General features: G+C 35.8%; 1 protein-coding gene across 1 annotated transcript; it reads left to right on the top strand.

Annotated features, from left to right (window-relative positions):
* Window positions 1-1231: 1231 nt before the first annotated feature.
* On the top strand, window positions 1232-12897 carry LOC141317228 (cohesin subunit SA-2-like; the record flags this gene model as incomplete). The annotated part of the gene is made up of 6 exons (XM_073832997.1): window positions 1232-1390; window positions 6815-6947; window positions 7051-7129; window positions 11105-11248; window positions 11439-11535; window positions 12821-12897. Coding segments are annotated over exons 2-6 (441 nt in total), but the record flags the coding sequence as incomplete, so codon positions are not given.
* Window positions 12898-13021: the final 124 nt, after the last annotated feature.

Below are 13021 nucleotides of genomic sequence, written 5' to 3'. Positions count from 1 at the left end.
TTAGTAAGTGCTTCTGCAAACACTTGTAGTAACATTGCTTTCATATTAGTTTAAATTACTAAAAAGTGCACTTATGTAAATGTGTTAGTGTTATAATAGCTTGTGCATTTATTAAAGTTACTTTTGTATTTACAATTAACAGCTAGAATTGTTCTGATTAAAACTAAAACAAAATGTTTTTTTTTTAAGAATTCTCTTTTGCTCACCAAGCCTGCATTTATTTGATTCAAAGTACAGCAAAAGCAGTAATACTGTAAAATATTTTTTACTATTTAAAATAACTGCTTTCTATTTGAATATATTTTAAAATGTAATTTATTCCTGTGATCAAAGCTAAATTTTCAGCATCATTACTCCAGTCTTTAGAGTCTCTAGAGATGCTTTAAATTGGTGTCACATGATCCTTCAGAAATCATTCTAATATGCTGATTTGCTATTCAAGATTTTTTATTATTATTATTATTATAAATATTTAAAATAGTTTTTCAGGATTCTTTGAACAGAAAAATCCCAAAATTAGAATTTATATGAAATGTTTATATGAAGTTTTTGTAACATTATACACTACCATTCAAAAGCTTGGAGTCAGTATATTTTGTATTTATTTTTTTAATTATTGTAATACTTTTATTTAGCAAGGATGCTTTAAATTGTTCGAAAGTGATGATAAAGACATTTATAATGTTACAAAAGATTCCTATATTAGATAAATGTTGTTCTTCTGAACTTCCTATTTATCAAAGAAACCTGAAAAAAGTCTACTCAGCCGTTTTCAACATAATAATAATCAGCAAATCAGAAAATTATCATGTAACTGGTGTAATGATGCTAAAAAGTCAGCAGGAATAAATTACATTTTAAAATATATTCTTATATATTAAATAGTAAAAATATATCAAAGTGTTAGTGTTTTGCTGTACTTTGGAAATAAAATGCAGGCTTGCAGAGCAGAAGACACTTATTTAAAAAAATAAAATAAAATAAAATAAAATCTTACTGTTCAAAAACTTTTGACTGCTAGTTTATATGAAAAAAAAAAAAAACGTACCTCAAAAATAAAAATCAAGAGACAAATAGTGCTCTATTATAATAAAATAGTTCAATTTGCACCTAAAGGCCTCGACCACTAAATGTCAGTGTCGAGCTCACTCCTGCAATCCCTCCACTGTCCACGAGGTGGCAGCTCTACACCAGCAGTTTGTCTCTGAGTGATCGGAACAACAAACCGAACGGAGCAAGCGGGGTAAGAGCGTGTCCAAAACCGCCTCTGACCGCCACTTTCAAACTACATCCATGAAATAGCCGCGAATGCGCACTTTAAAGCCACTGGAGTCCATCTAGCTCTTCAAGAAGTCCTTCTAAACAATCCGGAACCGACCCTGACGATCGGGTAAGTGGTAAAATGGCGGAGAGATTTATAGAAATTAGTGGCTTTAGGGTTATTTGGATGATGTGTTAGCCGCGCTAGCCTGATAAGCGAGGGACAGGATACGAAACGAGCCGCCGTGCTTCCGTTGTCGTATTTAGTTGACAAAAACCACCTCGCCGTGCTCCTTAGGAATTTAAACAAGCGTATTATGGTTTAGCGAACGAATGTAGCGTGTGTATTTCGTGGCGTTTCATTGGTAAACAGTTAGCTAGCGGGCTAACCTTACCCTGCACAGTCAGGAACACAAATTGAGAGGCAAGATGGAGGACGAGGACGCGATGTTTTCCCCCCTTTTCCGAGATGGAAAAGCTGGTGTCGCACCTATTATGCTAATTTCATCACATTGTCAATTTTAAACACGCTCGCTGGCCATTTTTACGCGTTGTATGTACGCGTGTGGTAGGTGCGAGTGCATAATGACTGGAAACGAGCGGAGCCAAAATGGAGAATCCCGAAAACAGCTGTGCTGGATTGACTTCAAGATGGAGATTTTTTCCCCTTCTGATCGTGTTTTTAATCGTCCCGTCAAACTACTGTGGGATTTCGCGACGATATCCTGCATTTGAGCTAACAAGCTCGTCGTTTAACGTTGAAAATAGTGCGTTGGAAGTAAAACACCGCGAGTAATGAAGTAATATCGTGGTAAGAAGTGCGACGAGGAGGAGTTTGCGAGCGTCCGCCTGATCTCGACACTCAACTTCACATACTAGCTCCATACATTAGCAGATCACATTATTTCTCACTTCTCTAGACCAGTGGGTCGTGACCCAAAAATGGCTCTCACTTCTGTTTTGATAGAGTTCTGAAACAATGCTTAATGAAACTGTAATGGCACTTATATAGGGCAGTTAACATAAATGTGATGCTAATCAACTTTTAAAAGGTGGAAAAGACACTTCCCATATCTTTTGTTGTTGACGTCAGAGGCCGTGCGTCCAATCAAACTTTACGGTATTTTGGCGCAAATTCATCTGTCACTTGATAAAATGGTAAAATGGCTAATACTTCATTTTTTCTATTTGCTGCATAGGATGAATGGGATCTGTGCATTTCGATATTTGATTTGAATGGTGTTTTGTTTACTTGGCTTAGTGTTCAAAGTGAAAGCCTTTATTTTAGACTGCCATTGTGTGATAAAATAGTACGCGGATGCATATCTAGACAGAATTTTAATATAGAGGCCAGGTTTACAGTTATGTACATCACCAGTCAAAACAGTTAGTTTTGAACTAGAAGGCTGTTCTGTTCACCAAATCTGCATCTATTTGATTTTAAGTACAGCACAAACATTAAAATTCTGAAATATTTGTACTATTTAAAAATAGCTCCTTTCTGCTTGAATGTATTTTGAAATGTAATTTATTCCTGTGATTTCAAAGAGGAATTTTAAGCATCATTACTCCAGTTTTCAGTGTCACAAGATCTTTCAGAAATCATTGAGTAGAATTTTTCTGGTTTCTTTGATGAATAGAAAGTTTATTCTTTTAGAAGAAAAGGCATTTATCTGATATAGAAATATTTTGTAACATTATAAATCTGTAGTCTGTATCATCACTTTTGATCGATTTAAAGCATCCTTGCTAAATAAATGTATTAATTTCTAATTTAAAAAAAAGTACTAACTCCAAGCTTTTAAACGGTATAGTGTTTAAAATTAGAAAAGCAGTTTATTTCAGATAAATGCTGATCTTTGGATCTTTCTGTACATCACAGAATCCTGAAAACAGTGGCAAATCAGCATATTAGAATGATATCTGAAGGATCATGTGACACTGAAGACTGTAGAAATGATTCTAAAAATACAGCTTTAATCACAGGAATAAATTACATTTTATTTAAAAACATAGAAAGCAGTCATTTCAAATAGTAAAAATATTTCACTGTATTGCTGCTTTTTCTGTACTTTGGATCACATAAATGCAAGCTTGGTCAGCAGGTGAGCAGAAGATAATTATTTAAAAACATTAAAAAAAAAATTTGACTGGTAGTGTATTTGACATTATATAGACAACAGATCCGTCCACACGTTGTTAGTGAACAGGAACCGGAAAGCATTGAATGAAATAATGGTGCAGTGTTAGTTTTGAGCTAAGCTGTCAGTGTGTGTGTGTGTGTGTGTGTGGGTCACAATGGCTGTGGATAGACGCGTCATTTGGCGCCACTTTTCCTTCGAACGCTTTGTTGAATTCCCGCCTTACCGCTGATTACTCTCTCAAAGAACATTGAGCTTTATTGCATCTGTGCACCGCGCATAAATGCTGCTTATTGTTACTTGCTGGGTATTACATAACTGTTATCTCACGTTCTCAGCACACGCTTTGCTCTGCATTTGGTGCAGAGATGAACATCGTATTCGACATATGTATTTAATTCCGCTGCTGATAATGTACTCTGATTATGTTATCTAAAACTTAACTTGTTATATTTAATTCGCACTCATTCGAGAGCTGAAGGCCACACCTCTTTAAGCTCACACATACATATATAGTCGGAATCAGCGTGTTGCGGGTAATATGTTCTTAGAAAAACGTTACTTGCTCTCTTTGGAATGTTTTATGAATTCAGAATATTAGTAGAACTTTCGTTTAAAAAAACTAAACGATCCGTTTTGAAATAATGGGCCGTGTCTAAATGCGTCATTTTTACAGCGGTGGCCCGGTTCCTTCCTTCTCGCTCTGTTCATGTTTACGTCCACAAATGTTACTGGCGCGCTCTGATTGGATGCGGTGAAAAAGAGGGCGGACGTGATGTTTCCTTATATGGGCACAGAGGTGGACATGAAGCCCCGGCTCTCTGAGATGTTTCCTGGAAACGGTGGAATCTGGATGGCCAATCAGCAAGGAAGCGGCGCGATATGACAGACTCGGCGAGCCACGCCCACTTGTTTTCATTCTGAACCGCGGGCACATCTTCAGCGCACGGCTCTGAACAGCCTGTATCACTTTCATGGCACTGTAATTCTCCACACTCGTGCTGTTTTTTGATGTAAGTTAGTGGTATTTTTACAAGTCATTTAGCAATATGTGTTTTTTCCAAAGTGTTGTCTGAGGAAATTAGTGCCTCTATAATAAAGGCTAAACCTGCTAAATCATTAATGAAAAGACTTTTGTTGTGACAACACACAGATGTGTGTACAATGTACATACAATGTACATTTGGCTATTGCTACAAATATAACTGTGCTACTTCAGACTGCTTTTGTGGCCCGGGGTCACATATTAGTTTTTCTAGCAGTTGTAGGTTAAACCTACTACAGCTGTTAGCTGTCACTGAAACACTTTATCCCAATGCATCTGACACAGTTTACAACACGTGCCATTTTTAGAAAAAATGGTGTGTAGCAAATAGTGTATATGTATTAGCCATTTTACTCTTTCACTGACACACTTTACTCCACATCTGCATATTTGGGGGGGGGAAATCTTCAGTTTAAGACTTATGCCTATTCTTTAGTGAAATAATGTATACACTGCAGTTTATTGGCACACAAGAACAGTTTTAGAATAAGTAAAATAACTTTTCATGTGCGTCTTTAAACTACAGGTCTTTCTAATTATACAGTCAAATTACAAAAATAATGCAAGATTATCGATTAAAGTGGAAGCACCACTTCACAAGATTTAGCATTTATCCGAGAAATGCACCAACTATTCATATTGACTGTTCATTTTATACTTTCTTAGGTTTAGTATAAAAATGCATTGGGGAAAAAAAAGCTTGACCCGACTTAAGAGGCAAATATAAATGAATTGTTTGTCGGTTTGATTGCCTGAAAGTGCATAAAGCACAGTGGCTCTGAAACATTTGAGCCAAAGGTGTGAGTTTAGTGTGGGACTTTGTGTTTAAGCAGTGGCAGATGAACAGGACTGTACAGTAAACATAAGCTCATTCTGCGTGGATGCTTTATCCAGGTTTTTGTTCATTGAAATGGTCTGTGCAATGTTAATTCTCTAATACCACCTGTCTTTGACTAGCAATAGCAGATCTTGTTTGTGAACTAAATGCTGTTGGGTATTTATGCCATATGATATGTTTGGATCTGGCATCCTGTTTTAGTGTGAATTAGCCATTTACTGAGGTCTTTAAGGATAATCGTGGTAGTCTTTTTTTCAGTCACTGCTACAATAAATTGCTTATGGGTTATTACAGTGTGTTGTTGTGTACATGTCATGAACAGGTGGTTTCACTGCAGAGCTGTGGTCCGTTCATGGGCTGATAATATCACGTTGCTCTGATATCTTCCTCTTCTGCTGTGCATGTTAAAGAGCTTGTCTTTTCAAGTAATAACTTCTGCTTTAGAAAACAGCTGTAGTTCATAGAGAAATGTCCTATATTCACAAGTAAATTTAAATTGAAACGTCACCCCAAAGTGAATTATACTCCCTTATGGACTCAAAAAAACAGACTTTTTCATGTTTTGCAGAAGAAAGAAAGCCATACAGGTTTAAAACGATTTGTCATTTTGGGTAAACTATCCCTATAACATCATTATCAGAAAAGGGGTTTTGTGTTATGTCTTCTGTTGAAGGGTGATCTTATTTGTAAAATATGGTTTATAGCTTTATGTAAAAGTGTGATTTTAAATATCATTACGTTAAGAAATGAAAAAAACTGCCTTATGTATTTATTTTCATTGTTGTTTTTCAATGGTGCTACTACTAGTAATAAAGAGGTGCATGTGCTTCAGCTTTCACACAAGACTGAAAGAGTCTCTGTCTGAGTGATCAGCTCAGCAGTGCTGATATGGAGCCATACTGCCCCCATGTGGCAATAATATAAATGCATTTATTCTGCCTAACCATAATGATAGACTGATGAAGCTCTAGACACAGTAAAACGACTAATCTGTAGTTGTTATGACTCTTTTAGAGGTCTTTTGATTTTAATAGCACGCTTATACTGCTATACTGGAACATTTGTAATTATGCCGCTAGTTATGTAATTTTTGGATGATAAGGATGAACATGAAAACACAGTAATAGCATGCCTTGACTATTAGAATTCAGCAACATATACAAAAGTGTATCCGAAAGGTTTTTAATTGTGTGTCTGGTTACGGCTTAACTTTTGACGAGACCTTGCAAACTGTTTTGTCACAGGAGTTTGTGTCAACACTGTACACTGTGACATTCAGACTGTATTAAAATGCACCTCTCGTAGCTTGAGAACATGAAAAAACTGAGATGCGGTGCGACAGCCAGCTGACGCACATGAATATAAGCCAGCCATTAAAAAATGAATTGAAAAACAGCCAGTTAATTTATAATATTAAGCAAGAATTAATATATTGCTAATGTATGTGTGCATGTTTTTAACCTCTTAACACATAAGGACACAAGATATTAATGTTTTGTTTTTTCTCTCCCCATTTTGTGTATGTTTTAGGTTTATGAGACAAAAGTACCCGCTGTTGCCCTGTGTGTATGAAGACAAAGCCCTTGATACGTTGAAGTGGACCAGAAGATGTTAAAGAAATGATAGCTGCACCGGAATTACAAACAGAGTTTCATTACCCTCAGTGAGTGCACAGACACACAGGAGTAATGAATACAGATTGTGTGTATGCGTGCGTTCACACGTTCTCCTGCACTCTGATAACATTGATCTGTTTGTGTGAACAGGGACACTGACACCCGATTCTCATCAGACACTGATTTCGATGATCCTGATGGGAGGAATATCATCATCGGGAAAGGGAAGGTATGAGTGGACTCTGACATTTTTGATTATCACAAAGTCATTATGAGATTTCACAAGGTTCATTTAAATGGCCTTTTACCCCTTTTCCATGGAAATGGTCCTAGAGCTAATAATTGGCCAGGGCTTGTGAACTTTTCGTGACCTAAGATTGTGACTTAAAGGAATAGTTCACTTGAAAATTAAAATTTGCTAAAAATGTACTCGCCCTCAAGATGTAGATGAGTTTTTTTAAATCTGAAAACGTTTGGAGAAATGCAGCATTGCCTCTCTTGCTCACCAATGGATCCTCTGGATCGAATGGGTGCCGTCAGAATCAGACTTCAAACTGCTGATTAAAAGCATCACAATAATCCAAAAGTAGTTGACACGACAGTTATTAATAAATGGATCAATAAGTTGCAATTTTTTAACTTTGAGCTGTAAAATATCCTCTATCCTCTATATTGCTTTTTCCAATCAATCAAGAGAGACATATGAACAGATTATTTCTATGATGAACATAATTATTTCTAAACAAATATGTGGATTTTGATATGAGAGGACAGCAAGGGATTGACATTTTCCACTGGGGGATATTCTGTGATATTCTGAATTATGGACTAATTTTCAGTGGACACCCATTCAATACAAAGGATTCATTGGTGAGCTAGTGATGTAATGCTAAATGTCTCCAAATCTGTTCTGATGAAGAAACAAATTCATGTCTAAAGTGGCCTGATGGTGAGTACATTTTCAGTAAAATTTAATTTTTGGGTGAACGATTTATTTAACTACTGAAGGATGAGATAACCATGTATCTACAGTTGAGGTCAAAAGTTTACACCCCCCTTTTATACATGATCCATATTACTGCACTGACCTAAATAAGATATTTCACATATAAGATGTTTACATATAGTCCACAAGCAAAAATAATAGTTGAATTTATTAAAATGAATTCAAAAGTTTACATTCCCTTGATTCTTACCTGAATGATCCGCAACTGTGTTTTTGTTTAGTGATTTAAGTGAGTTTAGTTATTTGAGTCCTGTTATTTGTCCTGAACAGTTAAACTCCCTGCTGTTCTTCGGAAAAATCCTTCAGGTCCCACAAATTCTTTTGTGTATCTTTTTCAGCAATGACTGTATGATTTTGAGATCCATCTCTTCACACTTAGGACAGCTGAGGGACTCGTATGCAACTATTACAGAAGGCTCAAATGCTCACTGATGCTCCAGAAGGAAAACAGTGCATGAAATAGAGGTCGACCGATGTATCGGTTTTGCCGATTAATCGGCACCGATAGTTGATTGGCCGAACTATCGGTTATCGGCAAAAATCCTTGCCGATGGTTTTTCCGGGTTGCATTCTTTGCTGAAGCGGCTCACGCTCCGCTGTCATAGAGTATGAGAGGTTAAGCCCCAGACCAATGTTTAATGCCAGGATTGTTACCATATATTTGTATTGATTTATATCCAGCTGTTCATATTTTTATCCAGCAAAGTTGCAGATTTAAAGACATGAGAAAGCAAACTGTGTTCATTTAGCCGACAAAATCAGTCACAGCGCGCCTTAGTTTTACATTACACATCTGTCCCACATCGTTCATAAAGACTTGACCCTGGGCTGGAAAATTAAGTATTGTGCATTTAAGCAAACTTAAGTCTGTATGCTTAATATAGAGCTATAATTTATGTTTTAGCCTTTTCTTCAGGCCGTTGAAGCATGGTGAGTTTGCATCTTGTTACGCACTTTATTTCACAATGCCATTTTCCTGTTCCTATTTGATTTTAATAACTGATCAACAAAAATATCTATTAAAAATTAAGATAAAAATAATACAAAACGAAATTCGTTAAAGAAGGGATTTTCCACAAATAAAAACGTACGAAGTGGTCAAAAATTGTGTCTGACCCTCTCCAATTCTCCTGGCGTATTGCCGTCCAATTCATACCACGTCCTTTATGACATTTACAAATTACACAAACTTCTTTCGTAATTAACATATTAAACTGAAACAAAACAAAAACAAATCATATTTAAACATAAATGTAAAACAGAAAAGAAATTGTTTCTGAAATGGCTGCAATATAGATCGCACTTTCTCTTTCCGTTTCATGTTTAAACTAACCTTTGCCGCTTTTTTGATCATTCTTGAAGTAAACATTTGCCCGTTTGGTGATTAAATAAACTGTTTTAGATTTATGCTTGAACTATACAACGCGTCCTGTGTGTGTGATACCTGCAAGTTGTCCGCGCAAAACAGCGCTGCACTTTTGTTCGGTTTCATTAAGGGTGGGTGAAAAATAGATTCTCAGACGCATCTCAATCCTCTCTTCAATGAGCGTGTGTTTTTCCCGCATATGGCACGCGTGCGCGCCAGAAACGCGGCTGGCTTCATTGCACAGAATTTCAACAGTGAGCTAATAAGTGTGTATTGTTTGACCGTGTGAGCTGTCAATCGCAGTTTTTGACTTTACATGTGCCTTCATTTCTGCCGTTTGTAATGCAGTAGATGCACTGACAGACTTTCAATTGCTCTTTGTGTTTGTTCGTCCTAAAAAGCTTGATTGCAGATGCGGTTAAATGCACTTGGATTTTCAAATACTTTTATACGAAACTGATGTACACACAGTCAGTTATGTTTTCAGAGCAGGACAAAATATCTGATACATCGAAATAGATCTGCATTCGTTTGAATGCAGCCTGTTAAAGCAGCCACTGTCTGATCTCATCAGTAATAATCAAACGAAAAAGAAAAAAACAATAACTACTTCTGTAAACTTGCCGACACTTAAAGAACACTAATTTTAAATAAGTAATTGTTTTAAAAAGTAGCCTGCTTATATAATAAAAAAATGTTAAAATTTAAAGATTCCCACCCCTTTACAATGAGCCCATTTGTAACATCAACTAAGATTGATGAAAGCTGTAGAATAGAAGTGTTGTTCCTTGTTAAAGTGTTAATTTCAACATTTACTGATATATTGTTAAATTTCGAAGTTCATTTGGTTAACATTAATGAACTATGAAATAACTTTAATGATCAATTTATAATTAATATTAATATTTTTATTCATTTACAAAGTATGGTTTAGTATTTATTTTTTTAAATCGTAGAGCACTATTTTAGTTGCCCTTCAATATCCATTTTCAAAATCTATCGGTTAATTAATCGGTATCGGCCAGTGTGGTCCAACCTAGCTATCGGTATCGGTAAAAACCAATATCGGTCGACCTCTAGCATGAAAGCTTTTTTAATTGTAAGATCAGGGTAAATTTAACTTATTTTGTCTTCTGGGTAACATGTAACTATCTTCTGTAGCCTCTGAAGGGCAGTACTAAATGGAAAAAAATATGATATTCAGACAAAATAAGAAAAATGTACACATTTCCATTCTGATCAAAGACCCCCCCCCCCCCCCCCAGGCTCTCAATGCATCGTTTTTCCTTCTGAAGCGTCAGTGAGCATCTGAACCTTCTGTAATAGATGCATATGAGTCCCTCAGTTGTCCTCGGTGTGAAAAGATTGATCTCAAAACATGCAGTCATTGTTGGAAAGGGTTAAAATACACAAAAATGCTTTAAAACCGAAAAAAAAAAATTTGTGGGACCTGAAGGTTTTTCTGGCAAACAGCGAGCAGTTTAACTGTTCAGGACAAACTATCACTAAACATAAAAACAGCTGTGGATCATTTAGGTAAGAACACAGTATTAAGAATCAAGGGGATGTAAACTTTTAAATCGGGGTCATTTTATAAATTCAACTATTATTTTCTCTTGTGGACTATATGGAAACATATTTCATGTGAAATATCTTAAAACTTTTTTTAATACATAAATGAAGTTTTGATAAGTTTGATTTACACATAATATTTGGGAACTATTTGGTGTGGCTGTTATACTCTTCAGCAATTGCTGAATTCAGTCATTTTTCACTTGTGGAGAGTTTTATCCAGTCCGTCACTGTTGACCTGTGATGTCACTCTGCTTCAGGCGAAGAAAGGAAAGAAGGGCCCCGGGGAGAAGGGGAAAGGAATGGCGAAAGGAGCTGGACGCATGAACGGTCACCACCAGGAAAACGGCATGGAAAATGTCATGCTTTTTGAAGTGGTCAGGCTGGGAAAGAGTGCCATGCAGGTCAGTGAGCATATTACCGGTTTTTACACTGCCCTCTGTCTCGCTCTGGCATTCACATCTTAAATTCCCTCATGTGGGTTCGTAGCTTCTGGTGGGATTTGAGTGTTGGCAGGAGAATATGCAGACAGATGTACCGCTGTGTAGTCGAGCAGATTTTGACCTTTGAGATTTCTGCTCTCCTCTTTTGCAGTCGGTCGTTGATGACTGGATTGAGTCCTACAAACATGACAGAGACGTCGCACTTCTCGACTTGATCAATTTCTTCATCCAGTGCTCTGGCTGCAAAGGTTTGAATGTCATTTCTCATGTGATCTGGTCTGAGCTTGGAGAAATGCTGTGACAGACATTCACCCTCATTTTTATTCCAAACTGCATTACTTTTTGTGCTGTCTTCAGTATAAAGTAAGGGAATAGGGACTGGGTTATTAAGGTCCAAAAAGGACATAAAACAATTATAAAAGTGGTTTTCGTGCTACAGTCAAACCAAAAATTCTTTAAACTATAAACAATTTAAACTAAAATATTACTAGTGGGTGCAGGACACTATAATTCATTTATGCTCACATAAAAAAAATTATAGTGTCTTGCACACACTAGTAATATCTAGTGTCTGAATATTTTTTGGTATAAAATAAACTGTGACATACCCAAAATAATTTCATACAGTGGACTCCTTGTAAAATTGATTAAAAAAAAAACTTTGCACCATTTCTTGGTAATTGGTCAACAAAGTATTGATAGTTATAAAAATGTAAATATAGTCATACTAACAGTTGTCTGAATAATTATTGGTTAATTGTAATCCATGACATACCTTTCTATCAAAGTTATCTGACATTATCAAGATGAATTTGTTCTGTATATTCAATCTTGTTTTAATCCATATGAAAGCTTTGTATGAGGAATAACTGTAAGCCAGGTCATTATTTTTTTCAAAATATGGCTTTGAAAATCTTGTTTGACCGAAAGGATAAAAAAAATGGCAGCCCAATACAATACAAAGGACAATTGCTATATATATATATATGGTAACTACAAGTATAATGTTTTAATCATCGTTAATTTTAAAAGAATAGGGAAGTTCATACCACAGCTATAATGATAAAGAGGAGCAATATCATTGGAATCACTTTCAGGATGATATTTTTTTTGATGAACAATTAAACATTGACAGCAAATCATAATCCATCCAACTTTATAGAGTTTATTTACAGTGGTGGCCAAAATTATTAAAACACTAGTATTTTCACCAGCTTTTGCTGTAGTGTGTCAGTAGGAAATGTCAGTTTACGTTTCCAAGCATTAATTTTGCCATTAATTGTAATAATCCAGGGAGATTTTTGTTTTTGAGCTCTGGCTGTTGTCAGACTCCTTGTGCAAACAATAATCTCACTGGATTATTACAATTAATGGCAAAATGAATGTTTTGTTATATGGAAAGAGTAAATACTGTCAGTTTTTATTTTTTATTTTTGGATGTGCATCTTATGACTTGTTTCCTCATTAATGTTATTACTTTTTTAAACATACCAAACTTTTAAAGTCTTATTTTAATACCTGTTATCTTTACAGGTGTTGTCACTGGTGAGATGTTCCGCAACATGCAAAACTCTGAGATCATCAGGAAGATGACAGAAGAGTTTGATGAGGTAAAGTTCACTTTTCTACCTTGAACCTCTCTTCAAGAACATGTTTCATCACCAGTGTTTGAGGTTATGCATTACAAGTAATGCGAGTTACGTAATTTAATAAAGTATCACATTAAAATATCTG

This window comes from Garra rufa, unplaced genomic scaffold (genome assembly GCF_049309525.1).
Source record: "Garra rufa unplaced genomic scaffold, GarRuf1.0 hap1_unplaced_513, whole genome shotgun sequence".
Lineage (NCBI taxonomy): Eukaryota > Metazoa > Chordata > Actinopteri > Cypriniformes > Cyprinidae > Garra > Garra rufa.
The sequence above is the reverse complement of the archived record's forward strand: the minus strand, read 5'-3'. Positions and strand labels throughout refer to the sequence as shown.